The sequence below is a fragment of the Colletes latitarsis genome, chromosome 14 (assembly GCF_051014445.1).
Source record: "Colletes latitarsis isolate SP2378_abdomen chromosome 14, iyColLati1, whole genome shotgun sequence".
Taxonomy (NCBI): domain Eukaryota; kingdom Metazoa; phylum Arthropoda; class Insecta; order Hymenoptera; family Colletidae; genus Colletes; species Colletes latitarsis.
Genome location: NC_135147.1, coordinates 28,858,530 through 28,885,032, shown reverse-complemented (window position 1 = coordinate 28,885,032; position 26,503 = coordinate 28,858,530). Strand labels below are relative to the sequence as shown.

At 35.7% G+C, this 26,503-nt stretch overlaps 5 protein-coding genes and 1 long non-coding RNA gene across 19 annotated transcripts; 2 read left to right on the top strand and 4 right to left on the bottom strand.

The window, feature by feature from the left end:
- Positions 1-644: 644 nt before the first annotated feature.
- LOC143349844 (tripartite motif-containing protein 2-like) lies at positions 645-8,708 on the bottom strand. 2 transcript variants are annotated; one of them, XM_076781421.1, is made up of 11 exons: positions 8,569-8,708; positions 5,064-5,226; positions 4,820-4,993; positions 4,537-4,740; positions 4,216-4,464; positions 3,951-4,137; positions 3,338-3,774; positions 2,952-3,134; positions 2,759-2,866; positions 2,543-2,681; positions 645-2,474 (listed from the first exon to the last, which is right to left on the bottom strand). In XM_076781421.1, the coding sequence occupies exons 1-11, from the start codon at positions 8,586-8,588 to the stop codon at positions 2,236-2,238; spliced, it is 2,103 nt and encodes a 700-aa protein (XP_076637536.1). In that variant the 5' UTR covers positions 8,589-8,708; the 3' UTR covers positions 645-2,235. The 2 variants fall into 2 exon arrangements, with proteins under 2 accessions (XP_076637536.1, XP_076637535.1); XM_076781420.1 differs by lacking the exon at positions 8,569-8,708 and adding an exon at positions 5,900-6,820.
- LOC143349855 (uncharacterized) lies at positions 7,512-12,893 on the top strand. Of its 7 annotated transcripts, none has more exons than XR_013081007.1 (7): positions 7,513-8,315; positions 8,634-9,067; positions 10,102-10,245; positions 10,696-10,821; positions 10,882-11,870; positions 12,001-12,114; positions 12,185-12,893. It is a non-coding gene; the product is annotated as an uncharacterized LOC143349855 (long non-coding RNA). The 7 variants fall into 7 exon arrangements; XR_013081008.1 differs by having other exon boundaries at positions 7,514-8,315; positions 10,882-11,270; positions 11,494-11,870; positions 12,001-12,893; XR_013081005.1 differs by having other exon boundaries at positions 7,516-8,315; positions 10,882-11,618; positions 11,680-11,870; positions 12,001-12,893.
- Positions 10,560-12,221, bottom strand: LOC143349853 (chymotrypsin-2-like). Its single transcript, XM_076781443.1, has 6 exons — positions 12,197-12,221; positions 11,985-12,098; positions 11,702-11,861; positions 11,315-11,564; positions 11,045-11,182; positions 10,560-10,796 (listed from the first exon to the last, which is right to left on the bottom strand). Exons 1-6 carry the CDS (start codon positions 12,210-12,212, stop codon positions 10,644-10,646), a joined length of 831 nt encoding a protein of 276 aa, XP_076637558.1. The 5' UTR covers positions 12,213-12,221; the 3' UTR covers positions 10,560-10,643.
- On the bottom strand, positions 12,859-17,355 carry Poli (DNA polymerase iota). 2 transcript variants are annotated; one of them, XM_076781425.1, is made up of 3 exons: positions 17,036-17,355; positions 16,660-16,840; positions 12,859-16,550 (listed from the first exon to the last, which is right to left on the bottom strand). In XM_076781425.1, the coding sequence occupies exon 3, from the start codon at positions 16,456-16,458 to the stop codon at positions 14,761-14,763; it is 1,698 nt and encodes a 565-aa protein (XP_076637540.1). In that variant the 5' UTR covers positions 16,459-16,550; positions 16,660-16,840; positions 17,036-17,355; the 3' UTR covers positions 12,859-14,760. The 2 variants fall into 2 exon arrangements, with proteins under 2 accessions (XP_076637540.1, XP_076637539.1); XM_076781424.1 differs by lacking the exon at positions 16,660-16,840.
- A 417-nt stretch (positions 17,356-17,772) lies between these two features.
- Su(var)2-10 (E3 SUMO-protein ligase Su(var)2-10) lies at positions 17,773-22,207 on the top strand. Of its 5 annotated transcripts, XM_076781426.1 has the most exons (10): positions 17,773-18,052; positions 18,124-18,533; positions 19,358-19,524; positions 19,715-19,813; positions 19,899-20,043; positions 20,130-20,420; positions 20,594-20,695; positions 20,806-21,046; positions 21,121-21,537; positions 21,621-22,207. In XM_076781426.1, the coding sequence occupies exons 2-10, from the start codon at positions 18,510-18,512 to the stop codon at positions 21,827-21,829; spliced, it is 1,695 nt and encodes a 564-aa protein (XP_076637541.1). In that variant the 5' UTR covers positions 17,773-18,052; positions 18,124-18,509; the 3' UTR covers positions 21,830-22,207. The 5 variants fall into 5 exon arrangements, with proteins under 5 accessions (XP_076637541.1, XP_076637544.1, XP_076637546.1 ...); XM_076781429.1 differs by lacking the exon at positions 18,124-18,533; XM_076781431.1 differs by lacking the exon at positions 19,358-19,524.
- Nachrbeta2 (nicotinic acetylcholine receptor beta2) lies at positions 22,196-25,782 on the bottom strand. 2 transcript variants are annotated; one of them, XM_076781432.1, is made up of 12 exons: positions 25,487-25,782; positions 25,150-25,307; positions 25,013-25,057; positions 24,819-24,928; positions 24,542-24,722; positions 24,124-24,280; positions 23,921-24,048; positions 23,666-23,841; positions 23,413-23,565; positions 23,234-23,358; positions 22,819-22,931; positions 22,196-22,720 (listed from the first exon to the last, which is right to left on the bottom strand). In XM_076781432.1, exons 1-12 carry the CDS (start codon positions 25,536-25,538, stop codon positions 22,511-22,513), a joined length of 1,608 nt encoding a protein of 535 aa, XP_076637547.1. In that variant the 5' UTR covers positions 25,539-25,782; the 3' UTR covers positions 22,196-22,510. The 2 variants fall into 2 exon arrangements, with proteins under 2 accessions (XP_076637547.1, XP_076637549.1); XM_076781434.1 differs by having other exon boundaries at positions 23,234-23,346.
- Positions 25,783-26,503: the final 721 nt, after the last annotated feature.

The window sequence follows — 26,503 nt, the reverse complement described above, 5'->3', positions numbered from 1 at the left end:
TTCAACCACGGCGCGTGCACGCTACGTTCATTCGATACTCTCGCTTAGGTGAAATCTCGAAGAATCGGTTGAATTCATCGCAATAGAGTCAATATTACGCGGCGAGCTTCTCTTGCGATATTATCGATGCTGTTGTACTTTCTACGATCGTTTTAATCACAGAATCCGTATTTTCGTAGCTTTCGTATTCATTTTTATGGAAATCTTACGAAAAATTTAACGCGCCTTTGTCATAAACGATTATATCACGACGTGTAAATTTTTTTTGTAAATAACGAAATTTGAAAGACTTTATTTCTATGAATTCAGCGCATATATTTATTTAAAAGATATTTTGCATCGTACCAACGAATATTTCTATATAATTACAAAGGAATTATGGAAATTTGTTTAACGAAGAAAAAAAAAGGCAAATGCCAGAATAATTTTCAGTTTTTGAAATTTCAAGATACACCTATCACTAAAAAGGTTCAATGAGTACATAATAGAAATGCAAAATGCTTTGTATGATAATTAACATTAGTTTACTACACAGGGCAAGTTTAATAGACTGTGGCATATGGTAATAGCACTTTGTCATAATAGTAATGTTTTCATAAAAAGCATTTTGAAATATTTCTGGGTATAAGAAAAGTACATGAAAATAATTTTCACCATTTTAATGTTCATAAAATAAGATTTTTGTATTTTATCCTAGAGAAGCGTTAAAATACCACAGAAGATATAAAATGCAAGAATGTGATGTAATATAAATTAACTAAGCACATTTGTCGACAAAAAAGGACAAAAGACTGTACATAAGGATACAAAATAACTGCTTTAAATAAAATTCATTCGACGAGTTGCAGTAAAAAATTATTTTTTACAACATATACAGTAATTCCTTGGTAGGTGTTTGCTTGTTAAACCTTAAAACTATTTATTTATCCCCCTAAATTTTTGGGAACTGCTCGGAACGGACACCCGTTTGCATAATTGTGGTCTGCGATCGACATGGAAGAGCGATAAGACACACGTGTGGAATAAGTCACTCGCTAATAGAAATTAAAACTTATATTTTCATGAGAGTATTACCAATAAATGATCGAGTTGACCTATCTCACTGACTCTTGGTGTATCCTGTTCACTCTTCTCGTTGAACGAACGATATGCACAAAGTTCGGTCCTAGACCGCGATTAAAAAATGTCAATTCCTGGAATATAAACAGTTCTGAACCTTTAAACGCAGTTCAACTTCGGTGCCAGACTATGAACATTTTTCAAGGAAATACTGTACATTAAAAATTATTCGAGGAAATAAACATTAAGTATCACTTGTACGATTAATGTTAAAAATATATGGTTTTACGCATAACAACAAACGTTTAAAGTGTAAAGTATAATTACAAAGTCAGATCGAGTCGTTTTATAATCGTGGAACTAGTTTGTATGCTAACTTTATTGAAAAGTGATCACATAAGTAAAGACAAAATAATCCATTTTCGAAAAGCGAATTAAATATAGGGGAAAGAGAAATTTGTTTATAGGAAAATGTTCATAATATCCTAATTAGATCTTGCAAATAAATGGAACTTTGTCACTTAATATCTGAATTAAATTTCCATCATAAAAATAATTTCTTATATATGAGTTTTCCGAATCTATCATTACATTTATATACATACATTTCTATGAAATATGTAAATTCTTGTGATAACTATTGTGACTTCAAAATATCAGACTATGGCAGTGTAAAATGTGTATTATAGTACATTCGAACGTTGGTTCAAATAAGTATTGAGAAATAAAAATAAAATCACTTTCACTGATTTTAAGTAAATAAATTAAATTAGTAGACATAGTGACACAAAATACTATAAATTACGTTATACTAATCAAGTCTCTTCCATTTTAGGAGCACGACGTACGTCGCAAAGTCTAACGTATAAACATTAATCATTTCACGTAAGCGTTACACATACACGTGCATATGTAATACTTACATTATTAATTACAATCAATAGTTTCCTACACTGACAAAATTATTTTGATTTACCTAAGTTTGTAATTTTTAAAAATTGCATATAAAAAATTTACGTAAACGTAGACATTATAGAAAAAAATTATGTTTAAGATTATAACAAAAGCTTTATGAAAGCAAGTAATTTAAACTATGCTAAACACATATTTGGTATATGTCTGTAATTTGAATTATTTCTGTCGAACATAAATTTTATGTTTTAAAATCAACTGCTTTTACCAATATCTATATTTTTTTATACAATCATTTCCCAAATCTACAACTACTAAGTGATTGTGAGGTAGTACTGCAATACCTGAAGGACGTCGTAGTTTCGAACTATGCGAATCAATTTCAGTTAAAATATTACCTCCTCCTAATTTTAATACTTGGATTATACTGCGTCCTTTATCAGTACGAGTACCAAGTATTCTACCTTCTGCGTCAACAGCTAAACCTCCGTAAGCGCCTTTTCCTATAATATATAGTAAATACAACTGACATAAAGATGTGGTGATACAATGCTGCAAAATTCAAATTCACCTTTGCCTTCTGAATATATTTCTTCAGAAAAGTCTCCTTTTGCAGAAAATACTTGAATACAGCTATCAGCAACTACAATTTCGCCATTGGGTCCAACGGTGACGGCTCTAATTAAATTGAACGTACTTTTCTTTCCAACCTATTAATCGATATATTTTTTTAGAAAAATCGATATATTCTAGCGCATAGTGTAAAGAATGATAAATATCGTCTAACCTGGAACAGAATTTTTCCATCAGAATCGAACACGAAAACACAACTTTGACGATTGTCAGCAACAAGTATATGTCCATAATTTCTGTCTACTGCAACGTCGATCGGCTCCTAGGAAGTACGGTTAAAAAATGTAATTAATAAATAACGGAACTATTGTTGATTTTATGTTAGTATTGAAGTGATATATACTAACTTGAAATGCATTATGAGAAAAAGACTTGATTGTGTCACCTAAAGAGCTCATCTCTGTAACTTCTCGCGTTCTCCAATTAACAACAACAAGGCCTTGTTGAGAAATACCAATCCCTGTACAACTGCAACCTTCAAGACCTTCGTTAGTTATGTGCCTTTGAAATTCTAAATCACAATTGAGTACCTAAGAATATAACATTATCTATAACAAAATTTGAATGTTTTGATCAGGGCTTGAAACGGTTCTGAAAATAATTATTTCAAACCGTTATTTTTTTAAGTTATACATAAGTTCTGAATCTAAATCTATATTATTATAACAGGTTTCAAGCCCTGGTTTTGATAATTTATAATCTTATACGAGGTATACCTTCAAATATATCGTACCTTTATACGTGAGTTTCCAGTATCCAAAATGTATATCATGTCATCATCATCAACAGCAACTGCAACTGGCTGATGGAATTCATCTTTTCCGTTTCCTTGTCTTCCATATATTTTAATGGGTTCGTTATGTTCGGTTGCGTCGAAAAACAAAGGATAGTCTTTAATAGGTCGATCGAACACTGATAATTTTAAGACATAGCGATTCGCAGATGGTGGTCGAAATAGTACTTCGTATGTACCATTCTCTAAATCTACGATTTTCGTGTCAATATTGGAACTCTGGTTTTCAGAATGGATACTATCTGCTAATGTTAATTCTGCAGTGATAAGATCTCCTCCAACATTTCTAGGATGTCCATGATAATCAACAGTTTCTACTATTACAGCCGCTTGTAACTTAACTATAGCAGGATCTTTCAGCCTTGCTCTACACAGACCTATAATATAAAAACAAAACATATATACATATATTATATAATTAGATAATTAGATTAAATAATATTCTCTCTTCATAACTGTAATATAAAAAAAAATATAAATCAATAATGCTTGCATAACGAGTAATAACAATTTTGAAGCAGGTACTTTACTGTATTATCAATCCTCAGGATACCTGGCAATGTTGTACTAGAACGTACTCTCCCCAAGTTATTTAGAGCTTCCTCTAATTGAGAAAGAGCATTATTGTGGTTAAATTCAAAAGTAATAAAGGCATTTTCTTTAGGTTCGCTAAGTGCTGATGCTGCATCAAGTTGGTCAGATAAACTACCGATCCTCTGTGTAATATTTCGTACTTCAACCTTTAAAAAAATTGGACACATTGATCATAATGCATGTAAAAAATTTTCATGAAGATCGTTTTACGAATGATGTCATACTTGATATTGTAAACCTTCGCATTCTTGTTGTACTTTATTTTTCTCAGCTTCTATGAGGGCGTGTTGTTCTTCCAACACATGCTTCTTATCTCTTGCCGCGGCAGTAACGGCTGCTTGTAATTCTGTACGTTTCCTTTCGAATTTTGCAATAATTTCCGCAAATTCATTATCAACAGCATTCAAACACCTTTCTGTAGAAGCATCCAAACGTTGTAATTCTGTACTTACAGAATCTTGAGCCTGTGTTAACTGAAACCAATTATTTCATTTTAAGCATGACTTTACTAAATATTTTTTACTTAAAAAATTTCCAATTTTTACCTTGGATATACATTCATTAGCTTTATAGAGCAAAATTTCAGACATTCTTTTTATTGCAATGCTAAAGGGTATAATAGTATGCTCTGTACATCCTGGAGATGTTCCTGCATGATTGCCACCAGTACAGACTGTACAAAACACTGTATCACATGTTTCACAAAATAATAATTCCTGGTTTATATGAACTGAACATTTTGGAATAACCTGCAACAATAGAGGAAGTTTTACATATATTTAATGATGTACATGTGAGAAATATGTAAAAAAAATTATTATTTCAAACCTCTCGTCTCTGTCTAGACATAAGATCCAGAAGTTGGTTTACAAGAAAACTAGGTGGCAAAGCAGGAACTCCACCACCAGGAATTGTTATTAACTCCCTGCAAATAGGACATCGAAAGGCACCAGTCTCACGAGTCTGAGATGCAGCAATTCTTGTTAAGCAATGTAAACATACCTATATGCATGAATATACAAATAGTTAATAATTTAATACTAAATTTATTAATCAATTTTATAATACTTACAGTATGTGAACATGGTAATAATTTAGGGGTATGCTCTGCACCATCATAAACACAAAGGCAAGTACCACATGTTAAAAAACTTTCGTTAAAATCTTCATAGTTTATACTAACTGTCTCCACGAGCATAGAGCTCATGCTGACTATCCTCTCCCCTAGCCGTGTCCTAAAAAAAATAAAAAAACATAAACTCTTCATTGCATGTCATATATTGAACAGCCTAAGATAATCATAAAAACATTTTATATATGTACAAATTTTTTTAATAAATACAAACATAATTCGAGATTCCTACTTTTACAATATCACTTAAATATACATCATTTTAGTTTTCTTTCTTTTATACATTGATTGAAACATTATTTTTTTTTCTATATGCAATACCGAGAAATGTAATAATAAATTAATAATATTATTAAGAAAAATCGATATATTTCTTCGTCGATAAATTATGGCTTATGAACAAGAAACAAATTTAATTTATTAATTTTTAATTTATTAAAATCAGAAAATATTTAATTATTATAATATTTATAAACATGAAACACTAATTAAAATGATACAGCTTGTACAATAGTTTATTTTATTGTCATTTAATAATTATGGTAACGTTGCATTGTTATTCGTATAGTTCCGCGAGAATAATTAATATCGTGTACGTATAGTGTGTCTCAAAACATTACCGATTTTTGAAGGTGAAGAAGTAGATGCATTTTAACGTTCATAGTCCACTCTGATTTCGTGGACGAAACAAATGAACGAACATCGAAAATATTTTATAATATTATGGACATTGAAAATTAAACATATTCATAACATTTATAAAACAATAAACTCACTGTATAGCGAAACGCAGTGCCTCCATAATGGAGTTAGCCCTGTCGTTGTTTTGAGAAATATATACATCCGTTACATTGCACACGTTTCAGCAGGGTGTCTGTATAAATTTGGAATATATGTACCTGGCTTCTTTCGCATGAATTTTCATCACGGAATGAATTGATTAACGCTAATAAGTTCATCGAATAACATTCGTCTAAACAATGTTTTATTTAGTATCGATATAAACGAACAAGAATGCGAAGTATATTAATATAACGATCAAAATACTAAATTCTCGAGCGCTACGGAAGCAAGGAACTTTCTACGTACAATTCTTTTTTTATATTCACGGTATTTCCATGCGAAATTGCCCGACGCATTCTTTGTTTTTAAATTAGTCATCAGTTACACCGAACGAACCGAAATACAGAAACCCGTGAAATGTTATTCATAAACGCGGCACTTTTCTCACAATTTTCGCCGTATAGAAAATGCCACTGAACACAAAGCATATGCCGACGGGAACTCTTTGTCTATCTTTCTTCCTTAATAGTTATTGTCCTCGGCACGGAAACGGTCGTTAGGACAAATTGGAATACTTTGGACGATTTACAGGACACAAATTTTACGTCGCGCTAACGATCAAATGCAAACAAGGAGAAAAAAAACAAATTTTTCAATTGTTAAAGAATCTGTCCGTTTCACTTTTGAGATTGTCTTCGCGTATCCTGGATGTCATTTTGATCGTCTTTTTTGTTTTAAGTGTCGCTATCGCTCACGATATATTCTTTGATCTTCGTTTGTATCCAGCCGCTTGATACAGTAGCAATTGGTAGCAACGACACTGTCGAAATTCGTCGCGTCTCTGTCGCATTTTTCCAAACAAAACACAGACCACAGATCACGACAAGCCGCATCAGCTGCGGAGCGCAGCGACTCACGTTTTACAGCTGCGCACGTTCTCGCCTGCATCCGCAGCCGGCATCGTTACCAGGGACGAAACGATAGCTGAACTATGCGGGTGCCCGCGGCCACGATTCATTTCTTCCTTCGTTTCTTCAGTGCAGGAATGAGCAAATTCTTGTACTTATCTTGTATTTATGCGTGCTGGCAAATATTAAACACTTCTGTAACTTGCATTCGACGCATCTAAGTTATTCGTTCTTAGATCAAAATGTCTCAATATCGAAACCATATAAAATATTCTGCACTTGTTCGGTTATTGCATATGAAATGTAATAAAAGATATCTGTATATTCTGTATTCAACGACGAATATGAATAGATTTATTCTGTGAATGCACAATTACCGAATACAATGTGCAAATACTTTAAAGGTTTTGAATACAAATTAGTAATGTTTTCGTTATTCGAATATATTTGTTGTTCAGGCCTTGTTTAATTTTGGCTATGGTACGTTGTTCAGATGTTGGCAGAGTTTGAATGCTTTATTCGTCTGTAACGCCACGGTGAAAATAACTTACGGTGTTTACAATTTGGCTGAATAGATAAGCACATTTTTACAGAGAGTATCGTGAATAGATAACGCCATCATATGCGTCATATTCCGTACGTAAGTTCTTGTTGCCTTATGATTTATGTAGAACGAACGAGTGCGATGTTGAAAATGGTAAAATAATATGATAGAATCGTTCGTCTGAGAGAAATTATGAATTTCAAGCGTTTGTTGTGTACTGTGCGCAGAATGTGCAACAGTTTTGGGCTATTGGCGAATAATACAGCTAGTGGATGGGATTTAAAGCACTTCGAAGTGTAAACAATTTGGCTGTAAAGAGATCTTTAGAATGCAAAACATTCAAGACTCGAGACTTTCAAGAGTTGTAAGCTTCGAATCGTGTTCGAAAAGGCTCGAATCTTCGTAGTCTTGAAATTTCAAAGTCGAGATTCGAACAGTTCATCGCTAAATACAGCCCTGAGTATTGGCGCACCGTCAAGCGTTTACCACAAGAGCGAGAGGAAACGTATAGGAGAAAACGACGATAAAGAAAGAAAGATACACTGGTCTGCCGAAGGGTAAGGAAACTCACAGCACCAACGGTGGTACAAAGACGGAGAAATGCCTGGTATGCTTGCGCGAGGTACCCGGCCATATAGACGCCTGAATTGTCTAACTGCGCAGTCGCCTGTTAAAAGGTGTAGCGGTGGTGTGTTGTACGCTTTGCTTACTTGCATACACTTGCCACAGCCGGCCCCTCGGACAGCTGTACATTTTCTATAGCCACGAATTTAATGTTTTCGTCAATCTCGTCTATACGCAACACCTTACATCACGCAGAACCTGTTCTTTATCACTCAACATTTGGGGTTTCCGTTATATCTACAATTATTTTTTCATTATAAACTTAGCATACCGTTGTAAAACTTAGGCTATTTTAACTCGTAACCGGTGGATATTACAAACATTAAGTTAAATGTAAGTTTGCTGTAAGTTTTATCTTTTACGTTACCCATATTTCTTATACACTTTCAAGAAATGAAATGCGTAGATATTAGGTATCAATAAACTATTATAACGCATTATAAAGGAAAAGATAGATGTATATTATCGCCATTTTTATCAACTTCTGAAATGCGTGTCACGTACTGTCGTGTAAGCGTTACATGTTGTGTGTGTGTGTGTATACATGTCTCTACGCATCTCTTAGTAAAGCTTGTCACATACTTACATGAATGGACAGCAATTCATGGAGCTTCCTTTGATAAATTCAGATGATAATTTATTTTTACACAGGGAACGTATCGGCGCAATATATTATTTATGGTGTCACAAGGATTTTGCACAGGCGTGATATGCACACTAACAAATCACCATGATGTAACACAATTCAAGCGCGACCGGGTCCACGATACTGTAGGATTGTTTACAACAGCATTTTCGAGCAAACTATGTTTATAAATCAAGTGTTTGATTTTTCGCCACGAACTCGAGACATTGATGCATAATAAAACACGTGTATTTTTTCCAGTTATGTCAACACCGTGCGACGCTGGGGCGTAGAGGTACGCATCGATGTAAACAGACGTGTTTTCAAGTATTATTCAACCGATTGCTGTCGCATTTTGCGAATGTAAACAACAGATTTTACGAATACTAACGCATCCCCGATACATGTCACGAAGACGAAACCGTATTAATATCGTACCATACCCACAGCCGTATCGAAGGTATGGTGCGTTTATCAGTGCATTAACCCTCGTCAATTTTACGGTCGATAAATATTGCGATTTCGTTTGCCGTTCTACGCACGCGAGTTTTACCCGCGTTTAACGACGTTTCGCGGTTGCTTGTTAAATTATTCCCGTTGGTAAAGTCCATAGAGAACGTTTCGAGGCGACCGATTTACGTGTTGCGTACACGCGAAAATTCGAAAAACAATATCAAGTCGCGTATTTTCTGTTTCTTGCACCGCACGCACAAAAGTTTTACCACTCTTGATACGATCCCCCGTGTACAGTTTCCATCGCGCTCGTATTTCTCCCGTGCAGGCTACTAGAGCGACACTCTAGAGAAGACGAAAGACAAGGATAGCGATATCGATTTCAGACGATGTACGTTAAACTCCAGCAGGTGGCACGGCCACCGGTCCCTGTCTTTTCGCGACACGGTGCTTTTATCGCAAAATGAGACGAGCGGCCCGCGATAGCGAGAAATTTGCAAGCACGAGAAACAGGGGATGAAAACACACCCTCGAAACTGTCCTTGCCCGAGCGCGCACGCGCACCGCGATTTAGGTCATGTGTTACTTGACAAACGAACGTGTACAGCTATAGTCATGTACATTGTAGGGTTTTCCTCGTTATATTGCATCAAAATCGAAAAACCGCCCCTTCAAAATCCGTTGAAAAAGGCACAGTCGTCGATATAATTCCAATTTGGAGGTCTGTTGCAATTTAAATGCTGGCAACGGGTCGCAAAATAGTCGAGGATTTTAAACGTTGTCGAGGTCGGGGTAGCAGCGCATCCTTGGCCTCGATGTTGGCAATCTTTGAATAAGTGGTACCAGTGGTGTAGCCAGAAGGGTGTACATAGGTGTCGTAATCTTCGTAAGATTCAAATCGCAACGAACGTATTTTATCTCAATTAATTACACGCCTTTGCACCAGGGCTTGTAAAGATTCCGAAAGTAATTGTTTTGAATTATCGAATGTCCATTACCATGACGTTTCATCCTTGTAAACCTTTCAAATTTTTATCCTAGGATACGTTACTACATGCAGCATCCTTCTCACTCCCAAAACGATTTTCAATGTACGCGATTCGAGCATGCGCAATTAAATTCAGGTCATTTGGCACTTGACCGAATTTGTGGTTGAAGATTTTTTTGCTCCTACGAAATATCAAGGTATGTCGTTAGTCATGCAGGTTTTGCTCTTCGGATTAACCCTTTTGTAAAACTAAAAGAACATACATTTTAGTTTTACGATTATAGTAATACCAACGCGTTTATTGTACCCAAATGCAGCCGGTGTTCACAACGCAGGCTTGCTTTTTTCGCGAATTAACGTTACGCGCTACCTAAATGTTCTATCTAATTCCACGCATTAGATACGCGTGACATTAATTCGTGCATATGAGAAGTAAAATTAGTGCCACCTTAAAGCACATTTGCATAAGCGTAGGACGCGTTGACGCGCGCGTAACTAAATATACATTTCATGGAAATAGATTTATTTATCGTTACAGAAATTAAAATCCAAAGAGTAGTATTTGTTTGATTCGTTCCAAGTACAAGTTTCTTGTTTAACGACTCTCGTCTTCGGTGTATTTTCTAATCCATTTAGCGTAACTGTAGACACGCGTGAAGACATCCGGACGACCCCTAGCGCATGGTATTCCCCAGGACACCACGCCGATTTGTTCCTTGTCGGCGACCAAAGGACCACCGGAGTCTCCCTGTTTGAAAATTAGTGAGTTAACGGTAATAAAAAAAATTAAACGTAGGACCGCGAAGGGTTAAGATCAATTCTTTTGATTCTAGGTGAACGAAACTCAACGGTGCTTACTGTTACGCACTTGGCACGGTCCTTGACGGACTGCAAATAAGAAGAAAAAAAAAAAAAAGAGTGCCGCTTTAGTTGAGGGATCCTTTGGCGCGAAAGGGCCCTCTTCTCGAGTACTCGACTAGACGTGAATGCACTTACGTGACAAGCGCCTTCACCCCTCTTGTTGAGTGTGCAGATATTGTCGTTGGTAACACGAAAGCTGGTGTTTAAACATTGTTTTTGATCGATCACGCTGAGCTCGATGTGCTGCAATTTGTTCGGCGCCTCTCCAGGATACTTAACACCGTTTACGAGCGATTTGCGTTCAGGGTTCGTCAATGGCGTGGTCCACGATGCGTATGGAATTAAAAAAATTGCAAATAAAGTAAATAAATAAACTAAAATTTAATATTTTAATTCAATACTTACGCTGGTGGTACCCCATCCGGACAACATAGCTGGGTAATCGGTTTTACTGAAGTTCTCGCTCGGTAAAGCGACAGGCTTTACTTTGTCTCCGAAAACGACATCCTTGTCCAACTTGATCAATCCGATATCGTTTCTGATCAACGCTGAACTATACCTCGGATGACCGATCACTCTTTCAGATTGATATTCGTCGCCACCCTGGTCCAAAGTATTCGTGCCCAATACGACGGTTATTCCGGTATCGTTGAAGCTGAAACAATCATCCGCAACTATGAAATCTAACGAATAAACGATAGAATTTTAGGTAAAAAATGTAACAAATCTATGAAAACATTTTAAAGAACTAAATGGACTTTATTTTTAAGCGGATAATTTGTTGTGGCAAACCTCGACAAACAGTGAGCAGCTGTTAATATCCATCTCTTATTCAATACCGATCCCCCACAAAAATGGCGACCCCTGTAGCGAAGGGAAGCTTGGTAAGGATATTGTCCATCCTCGGCCGCAGAACCACCGACGATTTTCGGTATTTCGTTTATGCTTGCCGCTGTGCACGGTAATTAAAAATAATAATAAAAAGAAAACGATACTTCGGGTGTAATATTTATTGTTGTTATGATTTTTCAATGGAACTTGTTTTATATTATTTTTATGGGGCGAAAATAATTACCGGATGTCTCGAGCAGCGCGACGGTGGCAAGAATACAGACGAGCAAGAGCATTCTGAAGCTCTTGGTTTTTCCTGGTGGTAACGACCGCGAGCCAAGTGCCGATCTGACATTTTCTAGACGTACGAAAAGGTATTTATACCAAGTTCGTTCTTATTGTCCGTGGAAATTAAATATACACCTGGCCACTATTTAAATTTAGGTCAGATATTACCTACGAAAAAACTCATTCTGATGTATCTCACGTGCACCACGATAGAAACTAAGAAAATCTGAGGTCGAACAGGTGCCCTTATCGTTTAAGAGTAAAACATCGCGTATTTATATGCGAAGCGTACGGTTACAGTATTTCCTGTTATAAAGTTATAGACGTGTACAAACACGATTAATATTTATGGGGAGGGGGATCTATTAAATATTAATGAAAACGCATAAGATTACATAATATTTAGAACATCGTAACACAATGAATTAATCCGCGCGAGTCTATAAGAGATTGCATCCCGTATTTTCTATTAAGTTGTCAATAGGATTCGTTTCTCTTTATGCTCATCATTCTATCCTTTATATGGATCTTCACGGTGATATTTAAGAGCAATATCAGAAAGCACAGTGCGTTTAAGTGTGACGCCAGAATTAGACCCTTACCACTACTATACAATTTGAATGAGGCCAATCACCCAGCCACCGTCTATGAATGGGACCATAATCAGGGTGAGTCATGTCATAATGGAATAAATTGTGCAGCTTTGTGCCTTTTTAAATTGTCCTGCGCTCTCGTTCAACGAGGGCCCCGAATAAATCCACTTTGAATCATTGATCGACAAAGGGACGCAAATTTTTTAGACAACCAGAAGAAAAATGATATACCCGGGAATAACTTGAACTTTCTTTATTTAAATGAATCAAAGGTAATATGAACCGTCGATATAACGCTGCTTGTACAATATCAAAGTCAATTTAATCGTGTGCTTTTGCCATCAGTCGATTCTTTCGAACGATATCGAAACAATTATCTTTGAGACGCGCGAACTCACGTGTTATTCTAATTGATCAGAACTTGGACGATGACAAGCGCAAGGGTTTCGCAACCGCTCATATTCCCTGTGGCGTGTACGTATAAAATATTCATGTTCTCACAACCAGAAGTTAATAGTCAGAATTGTACCGCTTTGCCCGTGCATACAGTAAATAAATAAAACATAGAAAAAAGAAAAACTCGCACGTAACTAATCTCTATGCGCCTTGCTATCGGTCATCGACTAACGTTATATTTATACATACATACATACATACATACATACATACATACATATATATATATATATATATAAATATTCCGTATCCTTATATAAGTATTTTTTTTTATCGTTTACAAAAGCTACTGTTTCAGTATCACTTGCCGCTGGCCACGCTCTAACGCATGTACGTTTTAAGTAACCGTGTGAAAGTAAACGCGCACGCGCGCATGTCCGTATTTTGTGTAATATAATAATTTCGAAGTCGCGTGGATCGATGGCTTACATTTTATCTGCGTGTGTGCTTAAAGTATATATTATAATTATTCACCTTGTACCATATCGAACCGATAAAACTTTATGATTGTCTAATAGTTTGAATAACTATATAAGATATATATATACATATATATACATATACATACATATACATACATACATATATATATATATATATATATATATATAAATTATGATTTACAATTCGATTAGAACTCCTTACCAGTAGTACATACGGCAGGGGCGATCGAGTATTCTGTATAGTGTATTTTTCGCAACACTCGTCGCACACACACTCTCACACTCTCTCCTTCTTTCTCACACAACACCATACATACATACATACACGCACGCACAGAGCATACATCGATAGTACTAAAAATATAAACATTTCTGTTTTAATTTTAAATCATACAATTATAGTTTAGTCACTAGAGAATATGTACAAAATCAAATGCCAGCACCCCATTTAAGACGTCGGACTTATATCGAAAATGCGTGAACCATACGCGTGTCAGAAACTTATGTGCGGTTTGAACACAAAAAAAGAATATACTTTTATCAACGAAATACTCTTCGCAGTGAAATAAACGAACGGATAAATATTCAATTTACGATAACAGACAATCTTATTTAATTGAACTCTGAACGTTGTCTACGAAATGCGTAACAGAACACTCGAGATCGTACGCAACGCGTACATACACGTGTAACGTGCTTGTGAAAGTTGGCAATGAAACTTATTTAATAACTTTTTGTCTTCGATTCGCGACGAACAATTCTACTTAAACGAGAATACTATCGGTTAACAGTCAGTGTACATTCTGCTTTTTCCTTTGAGATTTGTAAAACGATTTAAAGAATATTAAAAATACTTTCACGAATAACGCATATTTTAAATGCAAGTACACTCAACACATACGTCTACTTTAATCAACTACACTCGGATTAGTCAAGATAAATAAACAATAATATGTAATATTGTTTTATACAACCATGCAAAATTTATTGATTCTTTTTTGCATTTGATAAATATGATCAAGATTTATGCGATAAAGTCGATTTGTATTTAACATCCGTTTGTTGTAAATGCTATAGAAAATATATGTATATAGAAGTTTAATACCCAAAATTGCAAATTAATTAAAGACATTGGTAAACTTAAAGTCATAATATCACATGGTGCTGCCATCCAATATTGTAGCTGCAGAAATGTGTACAGAAAGATGGCTATGTTATGTTTCTAGGCCACAGAGCTCCGTCACTTATTGGCTATGAAATATTTAAGTATATTATTCGGTTTTGGTTTACTAGTTGTCGGCCATGTACGGGTGACTTCCCTCTGAATGTCTATGGGTAATGATTTGAGAACCGCCGCATCGATTTTCGGAGACAATTGCATAGGTGACGAAGGACTGAGTCTGAGATCTGCCATTTCGTTGCTTGGAGACTCTCTGCGGCCACTTAACCATACCTCCAATCTGGTTTTTTTTGGTAAAGGTTCTATCTCGTTCAGTAGGTCGTCTTCTGCACACTGATTGTTAACGCCAACCGATTTTGAAACTGGAGACGATGTGGTGCTCATCGCAGAACCATCGTTACTATCTTGATTTATACTCATCGGTGATCCAAGACTGATGTCTGAAATACCTTCCTCCGAACTTATGTCCAAGACAGATTGAACGGCAACTTGCTTTCGCAAGAAAGACGTAATACTATTTCTTCCAGAGGATCTCTCCTCGAACTTTGTGAAAGCAACGCCTAACAATGTTAAGTGGAATGGTTTAGAGACGTCAACAGTGCGATGAAAAAGTTTCATTGCCAGCGATAGCATTTTAGCATGATCGTAAACGCCGGATTTCGTAGAAGGCAATAGATGCTTTGGTAAAGCACACTGACGAGTTTCTCTTTTGCCAGAAGTTGGTTTATTAAAGTCGTGCTTTCTGACCGTTATTCTCATAGCGATGGGAATTCTTCCATCCTCCATAGCTAATTCCGTCAATCTTCTTAAAAGTGCTCCAAGTCGTGATTCTACTTCGGCTACCAAAGAAACACTTTTAAATCCATCCTCTAAACCTATAGATTGTTTCTTTCCAGTTGGTTTCACAATGGTTTCGTCTATACCTTCCGCATTATCTTTTAATTTCCTCGCCAAATCAATGCCAAGTTTCATTTCCAAACTTTCCAAAGACGTTTTACGCAAGTCGTCTACTGTTTTTATATTATTGGATACCAACAACTGTGTAGTTTTTTGTCCAACACCTGGTATTTTAGACACAGATCCTATCGTGGATAACAACATTGGTCCGCTGCACGGGAATATTAATGACTGTTGGTTCGGTTTATGCAATGACCCTATCAGTTTTGCTAGAAGTTTATTGTGCGCTATTCCAGCACTGCACGTGACGTGTAATTCCTTATGAATTCGTTTTCTTATTTCTGCTGCAATTTTCGAAGCGAAAATTAATCGGGTATGGCAACCGCATGGGCATTCTTCTTCGGACGGGCCAAATACTTCTCCAACTGGACTCTCATCTTCCATAGAAATACTTATATTTAGCTCAGAATCATTTCCAGAATTCATATATTTCTGCACGATAGACGTGACATCCATAAAGTTATCATCGAAACCTAACCTTTCGACTAAGGGAGTAAACTGATGCAATATCTCCAGTATCTTAGCAGAAAAGTGACGATAGTTTGTTAAATCTTCCCCATTCACCAGGGCCAGCCCTGGACATAATTGTAAAGCTTCCTGAACAGACATACATTTCTTAATTCCGTATTCTCTTGCCAAATAGTTGCTTGTTACTACAATATTCTTTTGTTGTACACCTAATGGTTTGCCTTCAAGCTCTGGATGTCTTAGCATTTCCACTTGAGCATAAAAACAGTCAACATCTATGTGTATTATAGTTCTTGGATGTCGTACAATTGTATCAAAATCAATGGAATCCATTGATGTCGGCTTACAAATAATGTGGTACAGTATTATACATAGAATTTTTATTACATAAGTTGTCTTGTTTAATGATTTTAATATACTATAATCTGTAACAAGAACAATACATAATTAATAATGCATTTAGATGAATAGAATCAAATAATTTACATGCAAATGTCTCTAACCATTGAAATGCTATTTAACAAGGTTTATTACCTTTTATAACACAGATTTAGAGTTAGAAATATATATTTTTAAATATATCATTTTAATTTCATTGGTGACACACAATAACAAAGTATAATTTTCTTCTTACTATTAATAGACTTTAACAAAGATTTTCATGAATCGTGAATGTGTATGGTTATATACTTGTTGATATGTTCAATTCATATATCTAGAAAATAGGTTAAGTTAAACATATAAAACATACAAACAGTATGCCAATTTTGACTTATGTATTGCAGTTTGAAATCATATAAATCATAATAATTGTTACTGTAGAACGAAGGAAGTTAATGCATGCTTGTTTAATTACTTTTTTTTCTTTATCAGTTATTATAGCTTTTTCCAGATTACAAAGTAAGGTTACCATTATTTAGTATTCATTCGGGAAGTACGTTGCCGCGCAACCACGTAGCATATTTCGGCACAGACGTATTTGTTATTTTCCAGTAAATCCGTTAGGTCGTTAAATAGACATTAAAAATGTAGCAGTTATTGTTAAAAACATTAAATATTTCACTTGCGAAATCCGCGCCAACTCTTCGTAAGTATCATCGAGGGTATGTTTTTTTACGGCTGACGAGTTTCGCTGGTAACACGAAACAAAATTATCGTATAAAACTAAACAGAAACTTGTTTATAAACTGTAATGCGACTAATTTATTTTTCACATGGTAGCCATGTTTTTGAATTGTCATAGATATCTTCGTATATACATATTTATTATTGCACCCTAAAATTTGGTGAAACTAATGTTTTAAGTTAGATATACGCATAGTTATTTTACGACAGAAGTATACTTTCTCACTAGAAGACATTATATATGCACATAATGGTTCATTTTCAACGTATCCCCAGACAATAGCAGCCAATAATGTTCAAGGTAAAATAGGGGAATAATCTAACGCAAGCAGATACAATCTACAATGGATATTTACACTATACAGGATCGAATCACAATGTGGAACACCTAGTGGAAATATGACAAGAGATATGGATAAGATGAAATTTTATACAGATGAATGCCTCTAGAAAATACTGTAGGTATATATATTACACTGTTCGTTGTTCATATTTTCAATGCACGACAGTATTCCGTTGTTATAACAAATATATAAACAAAACAGAACAATTTGTCGCAATATTTAAATATTACTTTGTATCCTGAATAGTGAACATTTAAAAAATTGTACGACGTTCGCATAGTCTTTTGTACTCGTATGTAACTAGTGACAAAAAAAATGTAGAATGGTTAGATGGTTGCGATCTAATAGATGAAACATAACCAGTAAGGGCATTTAAAGATTTTCTTTAATCCTGTAAATTCATTAAAAGTTCAAAGTGGTAAAGAGGACTTAACGTGATTACGACCGTAAGGTGAAATGTGAGTATCTTGTTCGGCGTTCCATCTTTAAAAAACAACATCTACCAACAAATTTGACTTCGATTCTGTAGATTTATCGAATAACACGAGTTTAAGTTCGGCTGCAAATCAAGCGTAGGCGGCCATCTTGGAAAATCCCTTTTGCATTTCGAACGAACGAAGTGTCCAATATCGATAATTACTTTTTCGTATGGGGTTGAACTGAAAATTTGTCAGAGGAATTGAGTTTTGTAGGAAAAGATCAGATTTTTCAGAACGATCCCGATAATAGAACGTGCAAATCAATTTCGCGCCACTGAACAGTATTATTTAATAGCCGACTTTAAAAACAAGAAAAATATAGAAACGAGTTACGATACGAAACAATTCGAATAAGAAACGGGTAGGAGAAATTTTTCTGTCGAAAGTTGGAAATAATATAGGCAAAACGGCTTCGCAAAAAAAATCGTCTAAGAAGATGGCGGAGACCAAAGAATTAGAGGTGAGTGAAGTATTAAAAGTAGTGCGGTGCAGTTTAGATTGCGTGTGAAATTTTAGAGAAAAAATCAACGGGTCTGCGTTGTGAATTTGTCGTGGTTATATCCGGGTTATTAGCGATGTACGATACGCGTCAGTGAATTGTATTAGTAGACGCTTGATAGATTGTCGCGCAAAGTTTTACAACCATTACTATGATCAGTATCTGTTTTTTTCTCCGTGAAATTTGAAGTTTAATTAACGACATTTTTTCTTTGGCTATATTGTATTTGCGATTATGTTCTCTGTGCCGACTAACGTTGATAAAAGGCGAATATATCTTCATAATTATAGGTAACCTTAACTTTATCCTCATTTCGATCAAAACATTTTTGAATATTTTTTTTTGTTATTTCCATATCATTGAACAATGTGTAATCATAAAGACATGTTTTTTTTGCAAGTGTGTTGTTGTTGCATAATATTGATTATAATCATAAAAATAAAATATATTTTGCTGTTGTATGATTGCCTTTGATGCAATCTAGATATTGATAAATATATTTTGTTACTTTTATTAGAATAGAAAACTTGAAGTATGATTTTTATGCCTGGTATTTTAAATTTTATCTCGTAATTCTGCAATTATGTCTGTAAAAATCGGCATTGTATAAAGAAAAAATGTTTGTCAATTGGTTGAGTAAAATTGACAAATTTCAGAATTTATTTTTTTATTAACCTTTGCTTTTCTTTAAACGAATGTATTGTTTTAACCTCCAAGTATCGCATTTATGATAATCGTATATAAAATGCTCAAGATACACAAATGTTGTCATTTTATGATTGCAGAATATGGTATTGAGTTTTCGAGTGTCTGAACTTCAGATGCTTCTTGGTTTTGCTGGTAGAAATAAATCAGGTAGAAAAACTGAGTTACAAACACGTGCATTAGAATTGTTACGTTTGAGATCTCATCCTGTACAGCTCAAAATACGTGAACTATATAAAACCATACAGTGAGTATACTATTGATGTTAACACAAGTATATATTATTTTATTTTTTTGTTTCTTCTAATACAGAACCAAAAGCTACATTTCTGTTTTTATACGTACTATGGCATATTATTATACTTTGAGTATTATAAACAGCAGATTTCAAACATAAAGCATCAGTTACAACTAATTTCTTTTAAAATTTTGTTTAGAGCTGATCAATTGGCTGCACATCAAATGTATGGCCAAACAGGTGGTTCTGGGGAGCCACAAATTGAACAAAACATGCATTCCAGAAATTACTATACAAGGTAATTGTACAAATCAAAGTAATGTATCGCATAAAATATAATAGCATTTAACAATATTGTTTCTTCTTTTTTATGGGATATAAAGACAAGCTATCAGTCAACAGCAACAATCACAGTCCTCGGTTTCTAGCGGAAAAGATCTGCCACCAGCACATCAAGCATCTTTACCTCAAGCACCCAGAGCCAGTCCAGTATTCCACCCCTCAGGATATACTAGCGTGACGCCACAAGTAAGTTTAAACAATTATAATATTCACCAAGTATTGTTTATTACCGATTTCTTTTTTTAAATTTGCATAATGTGTTAATATTTCAGCAAACAACAAGCGTAGCTTACAATCCGTATCCGTATCCACCAAAAGTTTTACCATCTCCATTACAAATACAGCCTCGGAGTCAGTATCCTGTTCATCCAGATGTTAGACTTAAAAAACTTCCATTTTTTGATCTTTTGGCTGAATTGTTGAAGCCGTCTAGTTTAATGCCCCAAGGTTCCTTAAGATTGCAAGAAAATACGTTCATGTTTCATTTAACGCCGCAACAATCAACAGACATAGCCAGTTCACGAGATTGTCGTGCAGGAAGTAAAATGGATTATACTGTACAGGTATATATGGTTAATCATCTGATGGCTGCATTGGGATTAGTCATTCGCCCCAAATTAACCTTTCTGCAGATGATATCCATTTTTTTTGCAACTCGATTTAACTTAATTCCTACTTAAAATACAATTGTCTTCGATTCATAACGGTTTCGAACTTCATTACATGGGCATTACAGGTACAAATGCGTTTCTGTTTACAAGAAACTTCGTGCGAACAAGAAGACTGTTTTCCGCCTAGCATTGCTGTAAAAGTTAATGGGAAATTGTGTCCTTTGCCTGTAAGTGAATAAAAGAAATTATACCACTCTTTCTTCATATTGAAATTGAAATGAAACGAAATGGATTTCCATATGTTGTATAGAGTGAGTTTTATTTAATTTCTTTGCAGAATCCAATACCTACAAACAAACCAGGGGTTGAACCAAAGAGGCCTCCGAGGCCTGTCAACATTAGTCCTTTAGTTAAATTATCTCCTACTGTAGGGAATCAGATTCACGTGACGTGGTCGGCCGACTACGGAAGGCCATATGCAATTGCCATATATTTAGTTAGAAAACTTTCGAGTACAGAATTATTGTCGAGATTAAAAGCTAGAGGCGTTCGACATTCGGATTATACAAGAGGCTTGAGTAAGTAATCGAAACTAATCTTTAAAATATTTTGAGACGTCAAAGGCAACTATCATCGAAACGATTACCTTTAGTCAAGGAAAAACTTACCGAGGACGCTGATAGTGAAATAGCAACCACGTCGCTTAGGGTGTCATTAGCGTGTCCATTGGGGAAAATGCGAATGTGCACGCCATGCCGTGCGTCAACGTGTTCGCATTTGCAATGTTTCGATGCATCGCTGTTTCTTCAAATGAACGAAAGGAAACCTACATGGAATTGTCCGGTTTGTGACAAGTCCGCGTTATACGATACTCTTGTTATTGACGGATATTTTCAAGAAGTGTTGAATTCCAAGAAATTATTACCGGACGTGAATGAAATTCAGTTGCTGCAAGATGGATCATGGGAGAATTTGGTTTTAAAGAAGGAGAAAGATAAGGACAAAACTGAAACAAAAGTAATAACGAACTCGCAGGATCGTAAAATTGACGTGGATACTGTAGACCTCGGTAAGAAATTGAACGCCCTTTTCATAAAGATTTCATTGGAACGTTTGTCCTATACTGTAATCGAGGTTTTATTAATTGTTTAGATGAAAGCAATCCTGCACCTCCAAAGGAAAAGAAACGAGCCGTTGTTATTGACTTAATATCAGATAGCGATGACGATTACGAAAATACCGCACCCACGCAAAGTACAAAAAAATTAGCTCTTGGTACTTCGTCGCCAAAAAAGTCGCAAGCCAGCTCTATCAGTAGTACAAGCGAGTCGCCTGAGTTGATGATAATTGATTTAGAATAAAAATTTTTTGCCGAATTTTTTATAATATTAAAGTGTTCTACAGAATTAAAACCAAAAGTTTACTGGTTTTGTAAATTACTGACGTAGCGTTACTATAAGGATTAATGTAAGTGAATTCATGACGTTTTTACTTTTGGTACTTAAAAATGGACACCAAACGAAGAAGGGGATACGCCTACTTCTTCTATTGTAATTAAGCATTCCTCTGTATCACCAACACATATAACAGTTCATTTAGCATTATAGTTTGCCGAAGAAAAAATGTCGAGGTCGGTAAGGTCAAGTTAGGTGAAATGAATATTTTAATACATTTCCTCGATATCGTAAGGAAATCATTGTGTAGTTTTATTAAAACGAATAAAGTAATTTTTCATTTTATAGTGTGACTCTCTCTTTTTTTTTTTAGTGGATAATTTCGCTATATTAAAAGTTTTCATTAATATTATCGATTTCAAATGTTTTTTTCCAAACGTAGTGCTTTATTCATTACTTTTTTAGTCGATCAGGGGTAATAAAACTGCTTAGACTATACTTACAGTGAAGTTTGTTTCTTACAAAAGTCAACGTTATTTTAAGAAATAAAACTGGGAATGTCGTTGCAAACAGGATATTAACAATATATTATTACATTTCTGTCGTTGTTTGTGTATGTGAATCACGGCGTCTCGTAAGCCTCAGCGTTTATTCTTCTGGCAAATTCTCACTTATATTCGGGTACATGTAATTACGAAGCGATATTCCTGAGAGTTGTTGGTCCACAGGTTCCCTTGTGTCGTACAAACTCGGAGCTTGGAATATTATACCAAGCGTACCTCCGATGCACGCGAATGTAAACACCCAAAGGAAAAGTCTGTCTAAAAGCATGGCTATAAATTTCCAATCTTCTATGACCTGGAAGCGTAAGAAATTTATCGTAGGAAAGAGAAGGAAACAGGTATCAAAAGTAAAACATATTGAACACCAACGCAAAATCATAGTATTCAACTCACTTCGTTATCTTTGTCTGCATTTTTTATATGTTGAGCAATAAAACGCACACCCTTCAGAGCTGATATGACGTCTGGAGACAAGTGTCTCGGCATCGTATTTTCACTATCAGTAACTGTAATCATACTTACTCGTTAGCGTATGTTTTATCAATCGTTACGTGACATTGTTCCGTCATATGTGTTCTGTTGCATCGTATGTACTCGTGAATTACAGAATTACTGTTAATTCTAATACACATTTTATTTATTTCTATCGTCACACGATACACAACACACGTTTTATTGCGAAGATGGAAATCGAATGAATATTCTAAATTTATAATTTAATTTCTGAATGATTATGCAACTAACGATGCAATGTATCGTAATGAATGTAACAAATAAAATTTTGTATATAACAATAACAAAGGTTTACCTGATGCGTGCGGATAATGACGAGCATCGTCTTCTCTTATATTATTATATTGAGAGGTGACGCTCTCGAATCCGTCCGGATTTCCTTTCAACTCAGGCTGGTAATCGCTAACGCTGTCATGAAAGCTACAATGTATGTTTCTGAAGTTTAGGGTATTCGATGGACGTGTAAGTAATTACCTAAAATCTATTTCGTTAGTGTATCCGCTGTCCATGTAAGTGTCATCGTATTCCGGAGTCGAATACGGCGCACGGCGCATCTTCAAGATCCGCGGCATCCAGTTTAAAAATACTTGTCTGACCCACGGTGACATGTTATGCGTGGACGGGGATCTGCGAAATGAACGTTTTGTACAGAGTTGAAAAGGTAAACAATTGTCTCGCATCGCACTTGCATCAGTACGTTTTAACAGATCGGAGAAAAATGAATTACCGAAAATGAACATTCAGAACGCATACGGTGATCCATATCGACAAAGTGACCAATATCATGGTAAATAGCAAGTATTTTCCTAACAGTGGTATGGCCAACGATGTCGGTGGTATAATTTCCGCCAACAATAAGAAGAACACCGTCAACGAGAGGAGGATAGAAGAACAGAGCGATACCTGTGGAAAGTGAGACCTTTCAGATAAATACGTTTGACTATATTTTTCATTTATCAACCATCTTTCAACGCTAGCTTACTTTTTCTCCCGAGTCGCTTGGCAAATAAAAAACAAGCACCGTGAGGAACGTGATGCCTACGCAAGGAATTATGAGGTTGACCGTGTAGAATAACGTTTTCCTTCGCATAGTAATGTTGAATGTGATGTCTGGACAGCGTATAAAGATATATATTTACGCTCTCTATTATTACTAATAGTTGTGTAACATTTCAAGTTGCTCACCGGAATAGGGCTCGGTGCAACACGGGTAATATTCTTCGTTTCTGGAGGCTGGCACTTCAAGAATATCCCATTCTACCGACAAGTAAAAGTCGCTCAAGTCAATGCCAATTACAACGACGTTGCTGCCAGGCTCCTGTTTCATGTGCTTTAGATCCACCTGTAAGTAAAAGTCTTTACAAAGCAACGTAAATAATTTGAACCCTCGATCGCGAAACTCAGGCACTTTATACTATTGTTATTTCAGCAAAATTACTCTAGACTCTATAGAGGGTCTGTAATGAGTACAACCGAAAAATATCTCCATTTCGATAGAAGTCCCCGATCTTATCAAGCGTTGCTTTATGTTTCAGTTTGTCATAACCCTTTAATTAATTTGATAGAAGCTTCGTCGATCGGTGATTAATAATAGAGTTAAAACCTGAGCGCCGTTGTACGTCCACGAGCCGAATTTCATTATGCATGATTGCTCGTCAAATGGAAAGTATTCCACATTAATCTCACAGGACGATTTGTAGATAGCGGGCGGTTTCCACGACACCTCACCAGTGTACTTTAACGTGGCTTTTGTCATTAGAGTTACTTCGTAATTGCCATCAGCACTGTGAAAATAAACGTAAGCGTGTCGTTTAAACGAAACATTATCTATGTGATTTTAACGCGCGAATTATATGTTGGAACATTTCGCAGCCATTTACTTATTGTACATGACGATGTCCGGCAACCAAATATTTTCGGAAGGCACGTAAAGCATTTCCACTCCACCGTATTCCTCTGGATCCCAACGTAATTTATAATCGAACCATTTCTACAAATTGAAACACGTATACGATAGAAACGATACATCAGTGTACGGTTGAGTTTATACGATCTATCAAGAAAATTTTTATACCTGTTCTACCCAGACGTTTGTAGTCATCACTTGGTTCTTCAAATTCTGTAGTTATTGTGACGAAGAAACAAAAGAACAACAATTAACGTCTATCACATTCTTATCGGAGAGAAACGTGAAATTCTTTATTCTTTTACCATTTCGATCAATTGCGATAGTTTTAAGCCGAGCCAAACTGTTAAGGTTTCGGTGTTATTAATGACTGGGCGTATGAGCCTGTTATAGTTGGACAGTAAGTCATCGTAAAGTCTTTTTGCGTCGGGGTTCGCCTCGTAAGTCTTTGAACCTGCGACACCTAAAAGAAAAATACACGCGTTCTGTCAATATCATTAATTTTTATGTAAGAAAACCGCTAACTTAATCCACGGCGACGATGGACGGACGACACGATGGTAGAAAGTATGTACAACATAAGTCGAACGTTTATTTGAACGATTCTTATGTTATCGCGGTAACAGATAAACGTGTACTTACTGTAAATGACGATGAAACAATTGAAGAGTATACCAAACACAAATACTCTCATTTTAAGCACGACTATTTACAAATTTGTACGAAACTAGGTGGCAACGACCACTCCCAAGTAAAAATAATGTGAACTCTCATCTGACACTATGTGCCACGGTTTTCCAAGTTAACATCGCCGAGTATAAAAGGAATTCGTAGAACGTTGAATGTATTTTTTAACAGCGAAAAGTAGGAAATACGATTAGCGAATACGAGCGTTTTGCATCCCACTGGACCAAAATCAATATACGAAGTTAGCGCCATCGTGCATGTTTACTCTTTGGTGTGGTTCGTCTGCCATGAATTCATGTACGCGTGCGTCTTACGGAGTCGCGCGTTCACATTTTCAAATCGTATTTGTTAATATAAAATAGACATGTGCGGATGTTGGTTGGCATCGTTGGTTGTGTTTGGTTGTTATTCGTTATACAGGGTGTTCGGCCACCCCCTGGGGAAAATCTTAATTGGAGATTCTAGAGGCCAAAATAAGATGAAAATCAAGAATATTTCTTTCTTGACTGAGGCTCAAGGTCAAATTATTTTCGGTTGCGGGGGTCAATTACAATCATTTTTGGTCATTAGACATACCCTCAAAATCCTACCCACTTTCGAGAAAAAAATTCAGTACGGGCGGAACTTTAAACGTTAATAACTTTTTAACGAAGCCTCTATCGACAAATTGGTATTCTTGATTTTCGTCTTATTTTGGCTTCTAGAATCTCCCATTAAAGTTTTTTCGGTGGCCGAACACCCTGTATAGGTTCGTTAGGAATGGAGGGTGGTTGGGATTCGGTTAGGGTGGGTCTCCATTCGCAGCAACCTCCACGCGGTGAGACCTGGGTAATATTATTTATAGTTTAATTAATAATTGTATTACCCAGTGATACGATTATTAATTAAAAACTAAATAATATTAGCAGATTGGCTGCGATCCGCTTCGCGTAGTTTCTCATAGTTTCGATAGTTGGTTCCTTATTTCATTTG